Source organism: Macaca thibetana, chromosome 13 (assembly GCF_024542745.1).
Source record: "Macaca thibetana thibetana isolate TM-01 chromosome 13, ASM2454274v1, whole genome shotgun sequence".
NCBI lineage: Eukaryota > Metazoa > Chordata > Mammalia > Primates > Cercopithecidae > Macaca > Macaca thibetana.
The window spans coordinates 52,691,140-52,715,688 of NC_065590.1; the positions used below are offsets into that span (position 1 = coordinate 52,691,140).

Sequence of the window (24,549 nt, forward strand, 5' to 3'; positions counted from 1 at the left end):
TACTACAATCTGCTTCCCGCTCCCTACCCCCAGAACTTTCCATCTCCTTACTCTATTGTTTTTTCCGTAACACTTATAACTTTCTAATGTGCAATTATTATTTTCTTGTTATTGTTATCTTTCTCCTCTGCTAAAATGTAAACCCCAAGAGGGAAGAAATCCTTGTTCTGTTCACTGTTATATCCAGAGGGCCCATAAGAGTACCAGGCACACAGTAGGTACCCAATAAACATTTGTTGAATGTTTAATAAATATAAAAATGGATTATGTGTACCTTGAATGTTTGGTAGTAGTTGCCTCAAAATCATTTGAACCTCATGCTACTTTTGTGGAAAGATTTTTTTAAGCTACTAATTCCATTTATTTACTGTCTCTAGGTCTATTTAGATTTTCTATTGCATTTCAGTCCTTGTTGATAAGTTATACATTTCTATGAAGCCATATATTTCATCTAAGTTTGAAAATGTATTGGCATAAAGCTGTCTAACATCCTGTCATATTTCTTTAAATAATCAATGTGACTATGTTTTCCTTTCCAAATACTGTTTCTCTTTTTATTATTAATCTTTGGTTGATACTCTGTATTGTCTTACATAAATTTCTGTTTATTATTACCTTTTATCTATGTCCTTTGGCCTAACTCTATTGGTCTTTTGTTTATTACTCAAATTATTTTTCATGATGAGTGATACAGCAGTTGCCAATATTTCCAGTTTCCTCCTTCCAGGCTCAGGAGAAGGTTACACCTCCCTGTCCTATTAAAGTTAGACAAGGTCAACTGACTAGCTCTGGCCAATGATTTATGTCACTTTTGATGGAAACATTTAAAAACCTATGAATGTGGAAAGAATGGTCTTTTCAATAAACAAGGCTGGGTCAATTAGATATTCATATGGAAAAAAACAAATTGTGACCCTACTCATAAAAATGAATTCCAGCTGGATGGCAGATACAAATTTGAACAATCTTGGTGAGATAAGGTTCTTCATTTTTAAATTCTTTTTTGAAATAGAGATGGGGTCTTCCTATGTTGCCCTGGCTGGTCTCCAACTCCTGGGCCCAAGTGATCTTCCCACCTCCGCCTCTCAAAGTGCTGGAATTACAGGTGTGAGGCACTGTGCCCAGGCAAGAGATAAGATTTCTTAAACAGAGCGGAAAAACACTAAGGTAGAGGGGGAAATGACAAATTGACACATGTTAAGATGAAAAACTTTTGTTCCTCAAAAGGTACCATTAAGATGATGAAAAAGTAGGCCAGGCGCAGTGGCTCACGCCTGTAATCCCAGCACTTTGGGAGGCCAAGGTGGGCGGATCACCTGAGGCTAGGAGTTCAAGAACAGCCTGGCCAACATGGCAAAACCACATCTCTACTAAAAAAAAAAAAAAGAAAGAAAAGGCTGGGCATGGTGACAGGCACCTGTAGTCCCAGCAACTTGGGAGGCTGAGGCAGGAGAAGCGCTTGAATTCGGGAGTCAGCAGCTTCCGTGAGCTGAGATGGCGCCACTGCACTCTAGCCTGGGCAACAGAGCCCGTCTCAAAAAAACAAAAAAACCTCAAAAAACAGAAAAAGTAATCCACAGAGTGGGAGGAAATATTTGTAATATCTATACTTGAAGAATGACTAGTATCTAGCATGTACAAAGGCTTCCTACAAATCAATATGAAAAAGAACACCTGCCCAACAGAGAAATAGGGAGAAGCCTCAGATACTGCACAAGAGAGAATATCCTAATGGCCAAAAAACATATGAGAAGGTTCTCAGTTGATTAGGCTTTGGCCAAATGCAAATTAAAACCGCCATGTGATACCACTACTCATCCAGCACAATGGCTAAAATAACGATGCACAGGACACCACCACAGACTCGCGAGACTGAGGGGTGGGTGTCGCGAGACTGAAGAGTGGGCGGTGCAAATAGTCGAGGTGTTTACTCGCCATTTTGTGTGAAGAACGTTGACTGGACCCACCGTTGTGGCCTGGCCTCTACCGACTGCCACCCTGGCCGCTACCAACATGAGCCTCCTGGAGAGTCCTCACAGGCCTGCTACTCCCGACCGTGCCCCGGAAGACCCGCACCAGGGCCAGAGGTCCCGAGAGAAGAGCAAGGCGACACAGGTAATGGCAGATGTGTTTGAGGGCCGCTTGGAGCCAGTCGTGCTCCCACCGCCCCAGCTTCCAGAGGAGGGGGTCGCACCCCAGGATCCCGCAGATAGTGGCCGTACTTTCCACATCTTGGTCGATGGGAGTCGCAGTCGTGGAGCCATCAAAGCTGGACAGGAAGTGACTCTACCACCCGCGGAGGGCCTAGAAGCAGCCTCTATCTCGCTGACAACTGACGGCAGCCTCAAAAATGGCTTTCCGGGTGAAGAGACGCCCGGCCTAGATGGGGAGAAGGCTGTAGAAACCTGTGGTGCAGGGAGGTCGGAGTCTGAAGTGATTGCAGAGGGGAAGGCCGAGGACGTGAAGCCTGAGGAGTGTGCCATGCTCTCAGCCCCAGTGGATGAGAAGCTAGGAGGCGAGGAAATGGACATGGCGGAAGGAAACAGAGCAACAGATGAGGTAAATAAGGATGCAGGGCCTGGGCCCGGCCCCGGGCCCCTGAACGTGGGTCTCCACCTGAACCCCCTGGAGTCCATCCAGCTGGAACTGGACTCCGTGAATGCCGAGGCTGACAGGGCCCTCCTGCAGGTGGAGCGCAGGTTTGGGCAGATGCATGAATACTACCTAGAGCAGAGGAATGACATCATTCGCAATATCCCGGGCTTCTGGGTCACTGCTTTCCGCCACCACCCACAGCTGTCTGCCATGATTAGAGGCCAAGATGCCGAGATGTTAAGCTACTTAACCAATTTGGAAGTGAAGGAGCTCAGACACCCTAGGACAGGCTGCAAGTTTAAGTTCTTCTTTCGAAGAAACCCTTACTTCAGAAACAAGCTGATCGTCAAGGTGTATGAGGTCAGATCCTTCGGCCAAGTGGTGTCTTTTTCCACTCTAATCATGTGGCGCCAGGGCCATGGACCCCAGTCCTTCATTCATAGGAACCGACATGTCATCTGCAGCTTCTTCGCCTGGTTTTCAGACCACAGCCTTCCAGAGTCCGACAGGATTGCTCAGATTATTAAAGAGGACCTCTGGCCAAATCCACTGCAGTATTACCTGTTGGATGAAGACGCCCATAGAGCTAGACGTCGCCCGATGAGGGAGCCAGTGGAGATCCCCAGGCCCTTTGGGTTCCAGTCTGGTTAACCTTTGCCTTTGGAACTACTCCTGCAGAAGGTCCCCGCCACCACGAGCTGGACCTGTGGTTGGGCAACAGCATTAGGTATGCCCTTTTTTTTGTTCTGACTTTCCTCTACCCTCTGTTTAAACTTTCCGTTCTCTCAACCTGAAGATTGATACCTTGGTGGCTATGCTGCTTCCCTTTCACCTGGTTGTCTTACTATTCTGCATTAACATCACATGCTCCCAGCCGATGGGTTACATCCTTCTAAGCGAAGCGAATGATGCTGTAGATTATACTGTCTTTACCTTTGTTTGGACTCCGTTTGTTCCCAAGACCTCTGGTCTGGCTCCTATTTGGATTTCTAGTTGTGTCTAAGAACCTATTCGGCTCACCCTGCTCTGCATCTGACAGTACAGGCACAAGGACTGTGGACAATTGCTGGGCATTAATGAAGTCAAGGGAGAACAGCAGGGGGCAACTTGGTCTGTGTGAATTATGGGACTCCATTACTTTTCCTGAGACTCTGGTCACCTATTGCTGCCTGCTACTGGCTATGCCCACCACCTTGGGCAGCTCCCTGCTGAGTGAACATATCCCAGACCATTGCCAGCTCCACTCTGTGGTTTCTAATCAACAGGGATCTCCACAACACTGGTGGTGGACACAGGTTTCCTGTCAGCACACAAAAGACTCCTTCCTCTTCCAAAAGACCTCTCAATTCTTTGCCACCACCACCCTCGTCATTCAGAAACCCTACTGTCAGACAAATGGTTGAGGGGACATGTCAGACCCTATCCTCATGGCAAGGTTAATATGTTGGTGTTCTTGACAAGTACCAAGCTTTCTCAGCCACAACCAGTGGATTCATTGAAAATCTAGGTACTTTTATTTTCCTCCCTTCCTGAACCTAATGAAGTGCCAGAGTGAGTGTACACTTTCTTTTCTCTCATCTCTCATAAATCTCTTCTGTCTTCCTTTAAAAAAAAAAGTAGTAGTTCAGAAACATCTGCAGAAGCAGGCTTTTTAGTTTCTTTGTCATGTCCAGAAGCAGGCTGTTCTGTAAAATAGACTGCCAGACCTCTTATTCCCCATTCTCCTTTCTTTTCAGCCCCTCATCCCTCTTTAGCAATTCCTAGAGGGTTTAAAGGAATACAGAGCTGGATGGAATGAAAGGTGATTTCTAGTTCAGAGTGGATAGAAGAATGAAGGAGATTGTGATGGGTGCTCTAAGCAGGGAAAACTGAACAAAAAGGCAGAAATGATTCAGGGGAAAATCAGGCCTAGAATTAACACTGGGTTGACTAGTTATGATGGGAAGAGAAGTACTTTTTTTTTTTTTTAGTATTCACATAGAAGAATAGAAGATGGTTGGAGTGTTAAATATGTTGCCTAGAGAAGGGTTCTTTGAAGAAACACTGTAATTTTGGGTGTTCTCTTTCTTGTTTGCATGTGGCCTTATTTATGTGGAAGATTAATACTGTGTTATAATATTTTCTCTTTCTGTTTACTGGGAAGATTCAGCTGTACAGATTTTATTTTACTTTCAATTAGGAACATTTGGAATAATATCAGCCTTTCTTTTTTGTACATTATATGGATATGGATATTCATGACAGTGTTTTCAGCCTGATCTTGTTTCTGTTAAAACCGTATCTTTAACATTTTATTTTGAATAACTTGGTCTTATCTGACGCTGAAGACTGGAAACTATTGTGTTCATGTATAAATAAATTACAAAAAATTTATGGCTCTCATTGTCTTTCTTGATAATTTGTCCTGGTAACAACTTAGTAATTGACATGTCTTTTTTTCAGTTGTTTTGTTTTGTTTATCAAGACAGAGAGTCTTGCTCTGTTGCCCAGGCTGGAGTGTAGTGGCATGATCTTGGCTCATGGCAACCTCCCCCTCCCAGGTTCAAGCAATTCTCCTGCCTCAGCCTCCTGAGTAGCTGGGATTACAGGCTTGTACCACCACGTCCGGCTAATATTTTTAGTAGAGATGGGGTTTCACCATGTTGGCCAGGCTGGTCTTGAACTCCTGACCTCATGATCCACCTGCCTCAGCCTAAAGAGGGGAAGTACTTGTGAGATTGCTTTGTGAAACTGGAATTATACCATGGGCATATTTGTCTTATGCCCATGGTATAATTCTATTATGCCAATGGCATCTTTCCTTATGAATGGATGAATGGTAAAATTAAAGCATATCACTGAAAAAAAACAAAACAAAGATGATGGAAAATAACAGAGGTTGAAAATAACAGAGATACCAAAAGGCTCATATACTGCTTATGGGAGAGTAGCTTTGTACAAATACTTTAAAAAGTTGTTTGGCAGTATCAGTGTGTACCCTTTGATCTGGTTCTGGGAATATACCCAACGGAAATATATACATATATTCACTCAAAGACATGCATAAAGTATTTATAACAACACATTTTTAATAGCTGACACTGGGAGCTGCCCTAATGTCCATCAATAGTGGAAAAAATAAACCAATTTTTAAAAATGTTCACGCAATGGAATACTATAAGAAAGAATTATGCCTACATGCAATAATATGAATGATTCTCACAAATAGGTTGATAAATATAAGAAGCCGGACAGAGTACATGCTATATAATTCTTTTATGTATGAAGTGTAACAGCGGGTAAAACTAATCTATGGTGGCAGAAGTCACAATAGTGGTTACTGCCAAGGACAGTGATGGGTCTGAGATTTACCCTTCTTGCAAGCTTAACCTTAACAAGTTAGCCTTATGTGCTAGGTCAGAGACAAAGGACCTTACAACTCAATAGTCAAAAGAGTGTCAGTATTTGCACTGGTTCCCTGAGCTCTAATTCCCACAAGGCAACATAAAGCCAGGTGACATCTGTACATACAGTGGATTGTGTTACAGGAGAGGAACTCCCGTAGGGAACATAGGGAAGCTGAATCTTTTATAATGGGCAGTAAGCATGCCTGTCGTTTTCGCTTTGAAGGGAGACATCTCTGTTATACTAAATAGTAAGTAAACCTGTTCTTTGTTCTCTAAGGGACATAATCTCTATTTTCAAGACTCTAAGCACACCTGTGCTTTGCTCTAGAGACACTGTCTTCCAAGGCTGACTCGAAAAGACATTCTGCACACATGCAGTCAGTGCCTTTGCTGACAAGATATGCAGAAACATGAGACACATGGGAGAACTGTCTCCCAGTAAACTTTGGGGTGATAAGTACTTATTGACTGGAAGGAAGTATGAGATGGTAGATTCTGAAGGGCTGGTGATATTTTGTGTCTTGCTCTGGGTGCTGGATAAATAAGTATATTCAATTTGTGAAACTTCACCAAGTTGTACATTTAGAAAACGTACTTCTCTGTATTTATATTGTACTTTAATATTCTTGTTTAAGAAAAACAAAAGAAACCCAAAGTAAGCAAATAAATTCAAAACAGAACAAAAAAAAACACATTATTTTTCTGGAACCCCTCTGCCAGAAAAAGGCCAATTTAAAAGTATGCTGCAGATCTTTTTGGGTAAACCATGAATTGATATGTGAAAATTGTAACAGGATCATTTACTAGGCCACATTCAAATGGCTAAAATCCATTTTCTAAGAATAGAAACACTGAATTATCTAGGCATGGGCCATCAACTCAGTATTTACAGTGCTCCACTCATTTTGTCAACTGACCTTCATAAGGGTTTTTCAGTTATAAACAGTTCTTTAATAATGGCTCATGATGATTCATTTTTATATCTTCCAGCCAAATATATCATAAAATCCACATTTTTAAATGTCGTTCAACAGGGATGATGCTATTCTGAAGCCTGTAAGATGGTCTATATTTCTAAGTTTCATGTCTTTTCAGGCCTCCCTCTTTGAGGTATAAATATTTCATTTGATAATTAAGAGAGAAATTTTCAAACAATACCTATGGCATATGCTATAGACGATTACAGTATTAGTACCAACAAAAACTTCTGTAGAACTACAATGAAATCATTTGCTTTGGCTTATTTGAGCAAAATATTTCCACTTCTGTATACAGCAATGTATTTGGGGGATAATAATTTACCATTGAAAATGAGGTTTTTCTTTTACATAAAGAGTATGAAAACAATAATGTATAAGATTAACTTACTGCCTTTGAAACATAAGGTAGGTTTAATTAGGCTTTTTATATGAATTCATATCACATAAAGTGGCATCCATATAGATGACTTGCCCTGTTTTCCAGTGGCACAATTTTCTCTTTGCTATTGGTAGCTGTAAACATATGAGATACAAGATACTTCCCCCCAGCCCCCCTCCCCTGCCCCAAGATGGAGTTCTGCTCTGTCGCCCAGGCTGGAGTGCAGTGGTGCAATCTCCGCTCACTGCAACCTCTGCCTCCTCAGGTTCAAGCGATTCTCCTGCCTCAGCCTCCCAAGTAGCTGGGATTACAGGCATGCGCCACCACGCCCAGCTAACATCTGTATTTTTAGTAGAAACGGGGTTTCGCCATGTTGGCCAGGTGGGTCTCGAATTCCTGACATCATGATCCTCCCGCCTCGGCCTCCCAAAGTGCTGGGATTACAGGCTTGAGCCACCGTGCCCAGCTAAGATAGAAGATATTTTAAGAAAAGGGGTCCAGAATTCAAATTTAGTCTGGTTTACTAAGATAGATGAGGATGGAAAAGGTAGGTGATATCCTAACATTTAGCATTAAACTAAAATCTAGAGCATAAAATAGAAAGTGCACTGAGCTACAAGTCAGGGGTTGGGGTCTCTGCCATAAACCAGATAATAACTTAAGCAAACCACTTAAGGATGAAAACTATATCTGTGAGATTTTTTTTTTTTTTTTTTTTGGAGACAGGGTCTTGGTCTGTTGCCCAGGCTAGAGTACAGTGGTGCAATCACAGCTCACTGCAGCCTCACCCTTCCTGGGCTGAAGTGATCTGCCTCAGCCAGCCTAGTAGCTGGGACTACAGACACATGCCACCATGCCCAGCTAATTTTTTTTTTTTTCTGGTAGTGATGAGGTCTTGCTGTGTTGCCCAGGCTGGTCTTGCACTCCTAGCCTCAGGCAATCCTCCTGGCTCGGCCTCAGAGTGCTGGGATTATAGGCATGAGCCACTGTGCCTGGCCCATTTTCGTCTTTTTAATAAGTTTTGAAATATAATTTCTTCTAAATCTAAAGATTTACCTACCCCTTAAATATCAGTTTTCCATAAGGTTCTGTGACCTCGCTCTGGCTTTTCTTTATGCACTTTCTAAGTGACTTTACCCATGCCATGGCCAGAGCATGTAAATGACAGGGAATGTAAACTAGAGCCATCACCTTTGAAATAAGGACTTTTTTTTTTTTTTTTTTTTTTTTTTTTGAGACGGAGTCTTTCTCTGTTGCCCAGGATGGAGTGCAGTGGCGCGATCTCAGCTCACTGCAAGCTCTGCCGAGGCAGGAAATAAGGACTCTTAAATTGGAATCTCCCTTATTCCAGATTAGGGTCTGACATGTCCATTTGCACAATGCTTCCAGAATTGTTCCCTTTTCATATCTATTTTCACCTTAATATCTTTTGTCTACATTATTGGAAGTCTGAGGAGTCCCCTTCCTGAATATTATCTCTCTTTTCCCATCATTTACACTATTGACAAAGTAATCATGTCCTTTTTGCTCAGATGTCCTTGTCAATGCACCATTGCCTGCAGAAGAAAATCTAAACACCCTACGGTTGCATCCAAGATCAGCTACAACCAAGCCCCTACCTAACATTCTTACCAGAGTCCACTCACATGGAACGCCTTACTGTTCCTTAAGTAGCCCATATACTGTCCCAATTCTGTGCCTTTGCTCATGATGTTCCCTAACCTTGGATTCACTTGCCCACCTCAACTATGGAAATCACACCATTTCTTCTAAACTCAAGGCCATATCCTCTAAATCACCTTTCCAAAACCTCCTACCTCTTGTAGCATATATTCTGTAGAATTTATAATTCATACAAATGTAGATTGAACTTAGTTCGTTACATATGTTAGTAGTTTATATTTGTCACTCAATTTTAAGTTCTTCAAGGGCCAAGATTATGTTTTAGTTATCTTCTTTTCTTCTGTGATGAGTAAGAGATAGTCCCTGTTCTCAAGCAGCCTACAGCCTAGCATAGGAGACAATCTACAGTGTGACCAATTCCAAACTTAAGTGTAAGCATGGGGCTAGGGGACCACATAAGAGGGACATTTTCCCTACCTGAAGGTTAGGGAAGGCTTCCTATAAGAAGTGGCTTCTAAGTTCCATTCTAGACACCATAGTAGACTCTAAGTTTCTTCAGAGTAGGGGGCTATCTTTTCATCTATGTATTCCTAGAGCATGGTATTATATCTAGCACAAAATGGACCCTTTAAAATTACTTGGAAACCATCATTCTCAGCAAACTATCACAAGAACAGAAAGCCAAACACCGCATGTTCTCACTCATAGGTGGGAATTGAACAATGAGATCACTTGGACACAGGAAGGGGAACATCACACATCGGGGCCTACTGGGGGGCGGGGGGATAGCATTAGGAGATATATCTAATGTAAATGACGAGGTAATGGGTACAGCACAACAATATGGCACATGTATATATATGTAACAAACCTGAACATTGTGCACATGTACCCTAGAACTTAAAGTATAATAATAATAAAAAAAAATTGAAGTATATTTTGAGGTGTTCAGTGGCTCCAATGAGCTTTCTGCTTTAATTCCAGATGTAACCAACAGCATTTGGAAGACAATGTACTTTGTCCAGGAAGAGCAAATAGCAAAGAGTCTTTTTGGGTGGGGAAGGGATTATGTCACTGTCTAGAAATCTCCTACAATAAACTTGGCTTGTCAGCAATGGCAGGCTGGAGGAAGAATGCACAGCCAAGCAACACATGTGAAGTCCCAGAAGTGGGATGAGAAGAGATGGATAAAATGGGAAAATCTCAAGGAAAGAGCATAATGGAAGAGAAATAATGTTATAGAGAAAAAGTGTTAGTGTAACATACCCCAAAAAACACTGGTATAAGACCTAAGAGACAGTGTTCCAACTTGTCTTCGAATCTAATTTTAGGACTTTGGGGCAGGGAGTAGTTACAACCTTCCTGTGTTTGGAATTCATTGCTCATGATGGGAGGAAGGTAGACTAGAGGGTCCTAAGTTTCTTTCCTTTTAGAGCTTTTATCCTATCATGGTACGGGTACATAGCCCTGGGGCTTTACTATGATTTGGAAATATGTTGAAGTCAAGGTAGAAGTAAATGTATACCTTCTTAACTTGATAAAATATACCTTGATCCCAAAGTAACCATTATGCTTACCAGTACAACACTAGAGGTATTCCCACTCAATTCAGGAACAAAGAAGGATGGTTATTTGTCACCTTCATTACTTAACATCCTGGATATTAGACAATATAATTACTAAGAGAAAGAAACTAGAAGTATAAAAATTTAGAGAACATAATAAAACTACTACAATTTGTGATGAATATAGAAAACTTGTGACATTCAATTGAAAAAGTAAACAATAGGAAAACTTAGGCAGCAAGATACAATATTACTACATATATCAATAGATTTTAGATTACAAACACAGAAAGTTGGAAGATGAAATGGGGGAAGACTGTTTACAACAGCAACAGCAAAATAAGAAATATTTAAGAAAAAGCTTTAGAAATGTGCCATATTTACTAATAAAATTTTAAAGCATTCCTGAAGACACAAAGACTTGTGTAAAGGGAAAGACATACCAACTTAGATAGGAAGACTCAACCTTATAAAATTGTTCTCCCTAAGCTAATTTAGCAATTAATTATAATTAGAGTAACAAGGCCAAAAATTGGAGAAGGGCAGGGCTAGGGGGAGAATGAGACAGACAAATTCTAAAGTATATATTAAAAAAAAAATAACACATAGATCAGTGGAACAGAATAGAGAGCCCAGAAATTAATCCATTTACAGACAACCCATTTTTGACAAAGATGCCAAGAACATTAAATGGGGAAAAGAACAATCTTTTCAATAAATGATGCTGGGAAAACTAGCCACATGGAGAAGAATGAAACTAGACCTCCATCTCTCACTCTACATAAAAATCAACTTCAAGTGGATTAAAGACCTAAATGTAATACCTAAAACTATAAAACTCCTAGACAAAAACAGGGGAAATGCTCCAGGACACTGGGCTGGGGCAAGATTTTATGAATAAGACCTCAAAAGCACAGGCAAAGAAAGCAAAAATAAACAGACTGTATCCAACTGAAAAGCTGCATAGGAAAATAAACAACAGAGTGAAAAGGCAACCTGTAGAATGGGAGAAAATATTTGCAAACTATTCATCCAACAGGGGATTAATATCCAGAATATACAAGGAAATCAAACATTGCAACAGCAAAAAAAAAAAAAAAAAAAAAAAAAAAAAAAATCTGATTAAAAAAAGGGCAAGGAGATTTCCGTCCAAGATGGCTGAATAGGAACAGCTCCAGGCTACAGCTCCCAGCGTGAGCGACACAGGAGACGGGTGATTTCTGCATTTCCAACTGAGGTACCGGATTCATCTCACTGGGGCGTGTCTGACAGTGGGGGCAGGACAATGGGTGCAGCCCACCAAGTGAGAGTCAAAGCAGGGCAAGGCATTGCCTCACCCGGGAAGCGCAAGGGGTAAGGGAATTCCGTTTCCTAGCCAAGTGAATCCGTGACACACAGCCCCTGAAAAATTGGGTCACTCCCACCCTAATACTACGCTTTTCCAAGGGTCTTAGCAAACGGCACACCAGGAGATTATATCCCAGGCCTGACTCGGAGGGTTCCACACCACAGAGCCTCCCTCATTGCTAGCACAGCAGTCTGAGATCTAACTGCAAGGCAGCAGTGAGGCTGGGAGAGGGACACCCACCATTGCTAAGGCTTGAGTAGGTAAACAAAGTGGCCAGGGTGGCCAGGAAGCTCGAACGGGGTGGAGCCCACTGCAGCTCAAGGAGGCCTGCCAGCCTCTGTAGACTCCACCTTTGGGGACAGGGCATAGACAAACAAAAGACAGCAGAAACCTCTGCAGATTTAAATGTCCCTGTTTGACAGCTTTGAAGAGAGTAGTAGTTCTCCCAGCACGGAGTTTGAGATCTGAGAACGGACAGACTGCCTGCTCAAGTGGGTCCCTGACCCCCGGGTACCCCTCTGAGATGAAGCTTCCAGAGGAATGATAAGGCAGTAACATTTGCCGTTCTGCAATATTTGTTGTTCTGCAGCCTCCACTGCTGATACCCAGGCAAACAGCGTCTGGAGTGGATCTCCAGCAAACTCCAACAAACCTGCAGCTGAGGGTCCTGACTGTTAGAAGGAAAACTAACTAACAGAAAGGACATCCAGACCAAAACCCCATCTGTACGTCACCATCATCAAAGACCAAAGGTAGATAAAACCACAAAGATGGGGAAAAAACAGAGCAGAAAAGCTGAAAATTCTAAAAATCAGAGTGCCTCTCCCCTTCCAGAGGAACACCGCTCCTCGCCAGCAGTGGAACAAAGCTGGATGGAATGACTTTGATGAGCTGAAAGAAAGCTTCAGACGATCAAACTTCTCCGAGCTAAAGGAGGAAGTTCCAACCCAAAGAAGCTAAAAAACCTTTCAAATAGCTAGAAGAGAGGGTATTGAATTTTTCCAGTACAAAGAAATTATAAATGTTTGAGATGATGGATATGCTCATTATCCTGATCTGATCACTAAGCATTGTATATATTGAAACATCACTATGTACTCCATTAATATGTACAATTATTATGTGTCAATTCAAAAATAAACATTATACAGAAAGAAATAAAACAAGGATTTCAAGGAAATCTCTAAAGGGGAATAAAATGAGGGTGACAATTCCTAGCATGTATTATAAAATAATATAAAGCTATAATAACTGAAGGTGTATTCCTGACACAGGAATAGACAAATCAAGAAAACAGAACAGGAAATTTAGAAATAGATCCCAATGCATACAGAATTTGGTATATGATATATAGGGTATCTAAGCCAGGCACAGTGGCTCATGCCGGAGGCCAAGGCAGGCAGATCACTTGAGGTCAGGAGTTCGAGACAAGCCTGGCCAACATGGCGAAACCCCATCTCTACTAAAAATAAAAAAAAATTAGCTAGGTGTGGTGGCACACACCTGTAAGCCCAGCTACTTGGGAGGCTGAGACACGAGAATTACATGAACCCAGGAGGCAGAGGTTGCAGCAAACGGAGATTGCACCACTGCACTCCAGCCTGGGTGACAGAGTAAGGCCCCATCTCTAAATAAATAAATAAATACAAATATACATAAGTTAAATCAGTGAGGAGAAGATGAACAACTCAAATTGTCTTGAGAAAACTGGAGAGGTGTTTTTAATAAAATTAAGTTGAATTCATGCCTTATACTATATACCAGGTAAATTCTAAAGGAGTAAAAATTTAAGTTTTAAAAATGAAATAAGTAAAATACTAGAAGAAAACAAAGGAAACTATCTCTACTGACTCAGAGTGGGGAAGACTTTCTGTTAAAATCTGGAGACATAAAAGGCTTTCAGGTTAGCTGTGGATTAAAAAAAAACCAACTATCGTCATACACACAGCATAACAGTGTTGCCATCAATGATGGACTATGGGCCTGCCAGTAATTGCAGCACTTTGGAAGGCTGAGGCAGGTGGATCACTTGAGGCCAGGAGTTCGAGAGAAGCCTGGCCAACGTGGTAAAACCCCATCTCTACTAAAAAGAAAAAAGAAAAAAAAAATTAGCCAGGTGTGGTGGCACACATCTGTAATCCCAGGTACTTGGGAGGCTGAGGCAGGAGAATCACTTGAACCTGGGAGGCAGAGGTTGCAGTAAGCTGAGATTGCAGGGATTACTCAGGAGGCTGAGGCAGAAGAATCGCTTGAACCTGGAAGGCAGAGGTCGCAGTGAGCTGAGATTGCGCCACTACACTCCAGCCTAGGTGACACAGCGAGGCTCCATCTCAAAAAAAATAAAAAATATGGACTACGTATGTGACAATGGTCCCATAGGATTATAATACCATATTTTCACTGTGCCTTTTCTGTGTTTAGGTACACAGATACTTACCATTTTGTTGCCGTTGCTTACAGTATTAGGTACAATAACGTGCCATATACGTCTGTAAAATGGAAGCAACAGGCTATACCACACATTCTAGGTGTGTAGTAGGCTTTACCATCTAGGTTTGTGTAAGTCTACTCTACAGTATTTGCACAACAAAGAAATTGCCTAATGATGCATTTCTCAGAATGTATCCCCATTGTTAAACACGTGATTGTACTGGAAAAAAAATTTTAATCTACATGACAAAAAAATTTTTCAAATGAAAAATGCCAAACTAGGAAAAAAATACTGTCATCTCATAGACAAAGGGCTAATCTCCCTAATATAAAGAGCACTTTAAATCACTTTAGTCCACAAATTCATATTAAGCAAATTCTTTAATAATGGTAAGAAAAGATGTAACCAAAGGGTTGCAAATTAATGATTCAGGAGTTTGCTAAAGGGTGCTAACTTCAGATTATACATAGAGTCATGCATCATTTAATGACTGGGATACATTCTGAGAAATGCATCGTTAGGTGATTACATTGTTGTGTGAACATCATAGAGTGTACTAACAAATCTGGATGGTATAGCTTACTACCCACCTAGGATATGTGGTGTAGCCTATTTGCTCCTAGGCTACAGATGCAGGCTGTCGCCTAGGCTGGAGTGCAGTGGCGCATATGGAGTGCAATGCTGTATAGTATGCCATGTTACTGAATAGTGTAAGCAACTGTAACACAATGACATTTTTGTGCATCTAAACATAAAAAAGTACAGTAAAAATATTAATTTTAATCTTATGAGACCACTGTTATATATGCAGTTCATTGCTGATCACAATGTTGAATTATGTGGCATATGACTGTATACATTTTATCTAAAACATCAAGTCATTATGTGTCACATGACTGTATATATTTTACCTAAAGCATCAAATATATGTTTATTCTGCTAAATATAATGCCAATTTTCCATTTTAATGGAGAAAACCAATAGCCACAATGACAAGGTGAAATGGGCAAGATAAGCCTTCAGTTGATGTCACAGGACATCAGTGATGAGCAAAGTCATCTCAGGATTACACAATTCTCGCAGGATATTCTATCTACCAAGCCTGGTTGTTTGCATCTTGCTTGACTTTGTATAGATGACAAAACTCCAGCTGCTGCAGACTGCAGTCACTGCGTTGGAATGTCATTTCTGTAATGCTGTGCATGGTTTGAACAGATTAACTCAAATGTTTTGAATATAGCAAACCTGCCGTTACTTTCACCAAGCATGCAACATAGTCATGGTGGCTGCACTTTTACTAGGCATATTATAAATACATGGCTAATTTCTCCCATATGCTATTATTTCAGGTGATTTTTTTTTTTCTTTTTGAGACAGAGTCTTGCTGTGTCGCCTAGGCTGGAGTGCAATGGCGTGATCTCAGCTCACTGCAACCTCTGCCTCCTGGGTTCAAGTAATTCTCCCTGCCTCAGCCTTCCAAGTATATGGGATTACAGTCGCCTGCCACCGTGCCCGGCTAATTTTTATATTTTTAGTAAAGGCAGAGTTTCACCATGTTGGCCAGGCTGGTCTCAAACTCCTGACCTCAGGTGATCCGCCTGTCTCGGCCTCCTAAAGAGCTGGGATTACAGGCGTGAGCCGACCTCAGCTGAAATATTTTCATACTCTTAATGGCAACACATTTGATAAATAAATCTGGTACAACTGAAACACGGTTTATCACTTGCAAAACTTTATTACATCATTCAAGAGAAAGATATGACTATCTTCACTTCTCCTGGCATAGATGAATCTCTACCTCATGGAGGAGAAAAAAAAACCTGCAAAACTTTCTGCAGTTCCTATTTGACGTCAGATAGAAACAACACAACAATATCAGAGGTCTTAATTAACGAGTTTTGAGGGAAAACCCAGGGTTTCATGCCTTGAATTTTTTCAAGCTAAGCCTGTACCTCCTGAGCACCTGAGGGCATACTTCAACACATTTGTTAGAAGGCTTCATTTTTCAGTTCAGTATCATACTGAAACCAGCTGGAATTTTTAGAGCAGTCCAAGAACACCCTGTGTTATAACATTGCTATTTCCATGGAAATTTGGATAAGGGTCAGCTGGCATATATTATAACTAGTTCCCCATGATATCCCTAAATTAGAGATTAATTCAACGTGTAACAATTTAATTGACTTAATTAAAAAATGTTTTTCCTGCCTTGTCATTCACAGGCATTTGGGGAGGCAGTGGGGCTGCTCTACTCTTGGGACTCCTTGCTCCAAGGCTGAAAAGAAGATACTCTTTGGGCCATGTCAATGGCACTTACTCTCCAGCCAGCCAAAGGAAGAAAAAGGAATACAAATAAAGGCTGCCAGATTATAAGCAAAGACTTTACCAAGAAAAATAAAATGGTACAGAATCTCATTACCTCAATGAGAACTGAGATTCATCTCCTCGGCCTAAATGTCTTCTTCTAAAATTACTAAAGTACAAGATCTGGATTATGTGTCAAAGGTGAAAGGGACCATATTTTGCAGCCTAAGCCCACTGAAGCAAGAAAAACATAGTCTGGGTCAGAATGTTAGGTAACAGATGCCCTAGATACAGGCCCCAAGTTTCCTGACTCTTAGTTCTCTATGTTCCCCACCCTGTTTGCCAGAGAGCCACTCATCTCACCAGGGAGGTGCTCATCTAAATTGCATCCTTTGTAATATGAGCCTCAGTCTTAGGAATTTAACTTGTCACAAGTATGATGAGGCAGGCAGTGCTGCAAAGACAAAGTTTTGAGGACCACTAAAAATGGGAAAACTAAAAGTTGGAGAAAGAGAAAGTATTGACGTCTTTAGGGGTGGTACAGGAGCTCTGATTAGAGACAGCCCTTGCCAGTTATTAGAAAAAGAAACATCTCTAAAGTAGAGAAGAATGAGTTCTCCAGCCTACAAAAGTCTGATGTGCTATTTTTTTGGAAAAAGTGAATTTTCTTTTTTGTTTGCTCACCAAGAAGGCTTCACCACATACGCAGAATGATTCCTGCATGAGGTCTGTTTTCAACTTTAAAGTAATAAACTGATAACTAGTTTATCCATTATTCCCTTCTCAGGGGATTTTGACTTCATTCACCTAAATTTAGTTTCCAATAAGTGCAACACTAAGATCATGGTGACACCCACCGCCATCTAAGCTACAGACTCTATGGGCATTCTCAGTGCTACTCACCCTCATTACAGTAATTCCAGATCTTTCTCAAACATCTACTTGGTCACATAAGATAGTTACAGCTCTAACTTCATTCTGAGAAGAAATTCCCACCCCTAATGACGAACTCTAATTCCCTGGACCATGGAGTCACAATTCCTTCTGGGTAATGCTCTAAACTGGTGAGAATATGTATAATTTTTGTTATAAATACTTTAAATTTAGGGATTACTTCTAAAGTATTTCTCAGAAGAATTTTAAAAATAAAGAAATGAATAGATTCATATGTAAACCCATGACATTTGGAAATATTTACCAGTTTCTTCTTCCTTATTCTACCATGAAAACAGCATATTTAGCTTCTTGGTGAGCCACAACTGAGCTCTCTATTTAGAGTTTGTGTGCCATACCACCTTCTTAGGTCACCATGGGTGGTAAAGTAAGAATCATACTAAATTTTAGTTCAGCTGTGATAATGCTGTGCCCTTTATAACCTTGGTGGTTTAGACAACCCCCTGGAGTTTCTTAGTCATTACAAGCTCAGTGTTTCTAACAGGGACATATGGCACAGCCTCAAATACTCCTCTGGCTCACATCAGATGCTAACAATACTATTTCAAGAGTGGGAAATGGGAGGAGAAGTGGGATGGGGCACGCTTTTCTCCTTAACCTTTCTAGGAAGCACTTCTTGAGATTATTAGCTTCATTCTAGACTAGAAAATACATGGGCAGTAGCAGGAGGCTCTAGGTTGATGACTTCATCAGTTCCATTTCTGTTTTTAAGCTGGCTAAGTTTGTTTGAAGCTAGCTAAAAGAACAAGACAGGCCATTCTTGGTCTCTTTATAAGCAGTGAAATATCACAGTATGGCCTCTTTCCTTTCAGGCAGGATCCCTTTGAGACATTCTTGGAAAAGCAGAACAGTCCATGACCATCAGGAAGGCATGCTGACTTCAGGCAATCTGGCAAAAGACTGTGGGTGCCAGTGAGGTAAAAACATTATTAGCAGAGTCAAGACTTTCTCTTGTCAAGTAGCTCTGACCTACACTATGGATTCCTTCTGAGCAGCTATGACGAATACACATTGTGTGGGTCTAGGTATTATAGGTGGATTTATGATTTATTTAGGGCAAGAAAAAGACATTTAGAAGACCAGACTTGGGTTTTTTTACCCATAAAAAATGGTGGTTCTATATGAGTCCTTAAATATCTACACAATAAAGAGATATCCCTACCAACCACAAAAAAATAGGCTAGGCAGTACCCAGCAGCCTGGCCTATTTTTTTGTGGTTGGTAGGGATATCAGTTTTAGCCTTTGTACTTATAAGCACTCATAATATTTTGCTAAAATAATAAATTTTCATGTGCAATCCCAATAATTTTATACTATAAAAAACATTGAAAAAGTCTTGAATATACATATTAAATCACTGGAAAATAATGCATCTTATTTGGTAGGTTTAATTTTTTTAATTAAAATTAAATGTTCTTAAAAATGTGTGGACCATATGCCTAAACTAAATGAGATGGCAGTTAATTTAAACTAATGAAAGTTGTGTCTTCAAACATATTAATATTTCATTTTGCTATTTTAGGTCACATTGATGAACAGAAATATGATCAATGATACTATCTTTACATTCAAAAGATTAAAATATAGACCATACAAATTAAAAGACTTGCTTAATTTGTTATTCTGCCTTCTCTTTCTTCACTTCCTATAGAGAACTCTTCCTATATCTACTATATATTAATCATTCATTCATTCTCCTACAAATATTTATTGAACATTTACTCTAATCCAGGCACTATTCCAGGGATTGGGATACAGCTGTGAGGAGGGGGTGGGAAAAAGCTCTCTCCTCTCACAGAACTTCTATTCAAATGGAGAGAGACAAAGAATAAGCAAATAAATATTGGAAATATAATGTCATATTGTATTAAGTGCTATGAAGAAGCATAAAACCAGGTAAAGAGTTAGACAACAATATGGGAGAGGAGAGGTCTGGATGATAATTTTGAATAAATGTCAGGGAAAGCCTCTCTGATAAGACCACATTTGAGCAGAGACCTGAATCATGTAAGGGAATGAGTCCTACACATATCTTGAAAACAGTGTTCCAGGCTAAGGAAACAATATTTTTAAAAATCTAGGGGTAAGAAGCATGCTTGGCATGTTAGAAAAACAGCAAGATAGAGACAAGTGAGTAACGAGAGTATGGCAGGGGATGGGGTCAGGTAGGTTGCTGGGGCCCATTCATGCATGTCCAGAAAGTTAGACAGAAAGTATCTAGAAGAGAGGGAAGACAGAATGGGAAAGAGGCATATTTAAGAAGATAATGACTGAGACTTTCCAAAAATTGGCCAAAAGCACAGATTCAAGTAGATCTCCAAACCTAAACCAACATAAGGAAAAAGAAAAGCACAGCATAGTAAAAAAAAAAAAAAAAAAAAAAAAAAAAAAAAAAAAAAAAAGCTAAAAATAAAAGTTATAGAGAAAATATTAAAAGAAACCTGAGAGAATAGACATAGACAGATTAACATCAAAGGTGCAAGTATTAGATTGACAGCTGATTTCTCGAAAGAATCAACAGAAGCCAGAATAACATGGAATGGTATCTTCAAAGTGCTGAAGGAATATAGCTATAAACCTAAAATTCTCTCCCCGTAAAATTACTCCTCAATAATGAAGTGGAAAAAAAAAAACATTTTTCAGTTCATGTAGAGCATTTGTCATCAATAGTCTAACCTAAAGACAACACTAAAGGGTATATTCAGCTTCCAGATGGGAGCTCAAAGATGCAGGAAGGCATAAAGAACAATGAAAAGGGCAAACGTGGATAAACCTAAATTTTTAACTGAATATAGCAATAGTTATAATAATACATTAGGAGATTTTAAGTATATATAAAATGAAAATATGTGCCAATAGCTTACAAGCTGTATTTATATCAGAGAAGGCCTTAAGGTATCCATGGGGGATTGATTCCAAGACCTCCTATGGATACCAAACTCCATGGACAGTCAAGTCCCTGATATAAGACAGAATAGTATTTGCATATAATGTATTCCCATATGTTTTAAATCATCTCTAGATTACTTATAATACCTAATACAATGTACATGCTATATAAATAGTTGTCATACTGTATTGTTTAGGAAATAATGACAAGAAAAAAAAAGTCTGTATGTGTTCACTACAGATGCAATTTTTTCTCAAATATTTTTGATCCTTGATTGAATCCACAGATGTGGAACCCATGCACATGGAGGGACAAATGCATTTTTAAATGATACAAGTTTAAGTTCTCTATTAAGAGATAATACTTCTACATTTTAATTCACCTAGTAACATAGCTCAAAATTATATATTAAACAACACTGACAAAACAGAGAAATTTAAAAATCATAGTGAGCAATCTGAACATCTCTCTCTCTCAGGTATATCAGATAATTTATAAGGATATATAAGATTTGAACAATACTTTTTACATATTTGACCTAACAGTCACACATACAATACTCTACCTTGAAACATCAGAATATACACATTGGCTTCAAGTATGCATAGATCATTATCAAAATCAACCATATGTGAAAGCAAATTACCACAAATTCCAAAGAATTGAATTTATACAAAACAAATTATTTGACCATAAAGATATTAGACTGGAAATCACTAACAAAAATTTTCCTAGAAAATTCACAATGCTTATAAATTAAGAAATATACTTTTTTTTTTTTTTAATTTATTTATTATTATTATACTTTAAGTTGTAGGGTACATGTGCATAACGTGCAGGTTTGTTACATATGTATACTTGTGCCATGTTGCTGTGCTGCACCCATCAACTCGTCATTTACATCAGGTATAACTCCCAATGCAATCCCTCCCCCCCTCCCCCCTCCCCATGATAGGCCCCGGTGTGTGATGTTCCCCTTCCTGAGTCCAAGTGATCTCATTGTTCAGTTCCCACCTATGAGTGAGAACATGCGGTGTTTGGTTTTCTGTTCTTGTGATAGTTTGCTAGGAATGATGGTTTCCAGCTGCATCCATGTCCCTACAAAGGACACAAACTCATCCTTTTTGATGGCTGTATAGTATTCCATGGTGTATATGTGCCACATTTTCTTAATCCAATCTGTCACTGATGGACATTTGGGTTGATTCCAAGTCTTTGCTATTGTGAATAGTGCTGCAATAAATATACGTGTGCATGTGTCTTTATAGCAGCATAATTTATAATCCTTTGGGTATATACCCAGTAATGGGATGGCTGGGTCATATGGTACATCTAGTTCTAGATCCTTGAGGAATCGCCATACTGTTTTCCATAATGGTTGAACTAGTTTACAATCCCACCAACAGTGTAAAAGTGTTCCTATTTCTCCACATCCTCTCCAGCACCTGTTGTTTCCTGACTTTTTAATGATCGCCATTCTAACTGGTGTGAGATGGTATCTCATTGTGGTTTTGATTTGCATTTCTCTGATGGCCAGTGATGATGAGCATTTTCAAAAAGTGGGCAAAGGATATGAACAGACATTTCTCAAAAGAAGACATTCATACAGCCAAGAAATATACTTTCTAATAACCCATGGGCCAAAGAAAAAAATCACAATGGAAATTAGAGCCTATTTTGAAGTAAATGTTCCTTAAAATTTATGAGGTACATCATTAAAACTATTCTATGAGTAAAGTTTATGGCCCCCAAATTCATATATTAGAGAAGAAGAAAAACTGAAAAGTAATAAGCTAAACATCCTTGATAAAAAGTTATAAAAAGAACAACTTAAATCTAAATAAAACAGGCTGGGCACAGTGGCTCATGCCTATTTAGTAATCCCAGCACTTTGGGAGGCCAAGGCAGGAGGATTGCTTGAGCCTAGGAGTTGGAGACCAGCCTGGACAACATGGTGAGACCGTGTCTCAAAAAACAAACCAAAAAATACCCCCAGAAATCTAAAGAAAATATAAGGAAGGAAATAAAAAACAGCAACAAGTAAAACAGAAAACAAAAATACAATAGAGAAGATCGATAAGGGTAAAAGTTGGTTCTTTGAAATGATTAATAAATTTATAAACCCCTATGGAGAATCATGAAGAAATAGACAAAGTAAGCTTAAATAACCAATATCAGAAATAAAAGAGGAAACGTCACTACAGAGCTTATAGAGTTTTGTTGTTGTTGTGGTTGTTTGGTTGGTTGGTTTTGAGACAGGATCTCACTCTCATGGCTCAGGCTGTATGCATATTACATGCATATGGTCAATTAAAAAGTCAAGAAAACATACCTTTTACAAAAACTAACAGCGCAAGAAGAAACAGAATGTGAAAAACCCCTTATTTAAAAATTGAATTAATAACTTAAAACTTTCCAAAGAAAACCCTCTAGGTCTAGTTGGTTTCACTGGTTGATTCAAACCAAAACTCTAAGAAAAAAAACCCAAAAACCTATCTCATATAAATTCTTCCAGAGAATAAAAAAGAATAGGAAACATTCTCCCCACCCTCAGCTCATCTTAAAAGGCTAGCATAACCTTGATACTAAAGCATGAGAAGGGCATTACTAGAAAGAAAACTTACAGCCCAATCTCATTTATAAACATAGGAGCAAACTGTTGGTTAAACAAATAGAGAAATAATAGGGGTCTTCAAAACGTTCATGGAAAATGTGTATTTTGAAAAACCTATGCATAGATTTCAGTTTCTTTGCATCAGAATAAACTTATGCTAACTTGTCATAAAATGTCTGAATAGGATCTAGTTTGAGGCACTAAGAAGGATAAGACATCAGTTTGAAAAGAGCCTCATTAGAGGAACATGAATTCTGCTAAAATTGAAACAAGAAAAAACATTAAATTTATGATGAAGCTTGGGTGGAAGAATGGCTAAATCTCGATGCTTTATAGAAACTTTGTGGGGTCAACAACCCAAAGAAATCAGCAGTGTACAAATGGATAACTCATTGTAAGAAGGGATGAGACAATGTTGAAGATGAAGCCCACAGTGGCAGACCATCTGCATCAATTTTTCAGGAAAAAATTCATCTTGTTCATGCTTTAATTGAAGAGGGCCAATGATTAACAGAAAAAATAATAGCCAATACCGTGGAAATCTCAGTTAGTTCAGCTTACACAATTCTGACTGAAAAATGAAAGTTGAGCAAGTTTTCCACTTCATAGGTGCCAAAACCGCTGCACTCCATATCAGCTGCAGACGAAAGCAGAGTTTTCAATGGATGTTGCAAACATGTGGGATCAAGATCCCAAAGCATTTCTTCAAAGAATTGTAAAGAGATGAATCATGGCTTTACCAGTACGATCATGAAGACAAAGCACAATCAAAGCAATGGCTACCAAGATGTAGAGATGGCCCATCAAAGCAAAAGTGGATCAGTGATGAGCAAAGGTCATGGCAACAGTTTTTGAGAATGCTCAAAGCATTTTGCTTGTTGACTTTCTGGAGAGCCAAAGAATGATAAAATCTGTTTACAATGAGAGTGTTTTCAGAAAGCCAAAGCTTTAGCAGAAAAATGCCCAGGAAAGCTTCAACAGGGGGTCGTTCTCCACCACGACAGTACTCCTCTTATTCCTATCATCAAACAAGGACAATTTTGCCAGAGTTTCAATAGGAAAATCATTAGACATCCACCTATAGACCTGATTTGGCTCCTTCTCACTGCTTTTTGTTTCCTAATCTTAATAAATCATTAAAGGGTATCCACTTTCTTCAGTTACTAATGTAAAAAAGACAGCATGATTAAATCCCAGGACCCTCAGTTCTTCAGGGATGGACTAAATGGCTGATACCATCACTTGTAAAGTGTCTTAAACTTGATGGAGCTTATGATGAAAAATAAAGTTTATATTTTTTATTTGTATCTGTTAATTCCATTTTCCCATGACGTTTTTGAAGTTCCCTTATATGTAAGAGAGAGAGCTAATACATAATGATCAAACTGGTTTATTTCAGAAATGGAAAGTTAATTTAATATTCAAAACTTCAATTAGTAATACAACTAATCTGTAGTGACAAAGTAGATCAGGTATGAA

At 39.4% G+C, this 24,549-nt stretch overlaps 2 protein-coding genes across 2 annotated transcripts in view; one reads left to right on the forward strand and one right to left on the reverse strand.

Annotated features, from left to right (window-relative positions):
• The window catches only part of ACYP2 (acylphosphatase 2), a 914,175-nt gene that overhangs the window by 47,457 nt on the left and 842,169 nt on the right, over positions 1-24,549 (reverse strand). The window lies entirely within an intron of this gene.
• TSPYL6 (TSPY like 6) lies at positions 1,605-4,966 on the forward strand. The gene has a single exon (XM_050753763.1). The coding sequence runs from the start codon at positions 2,014-2,016 to the stop codon at positions 3,244-3,246; it is 1,233 nt and encodes a 410-aa protein (XP_050609720.1). The 5' UTR covers positions 1,605-2,013; the 3' UTR covers positions 3,247-4,966.

Coding starts and splice junctions, on each gene's coding strand:
- TSPYL6 (XM_050753763.1), top strand. CDS start 2,014: ATGAGCCTCCTGGAGAGTCCTCACAGGCCTGCTACTCCCGACCGTGCC.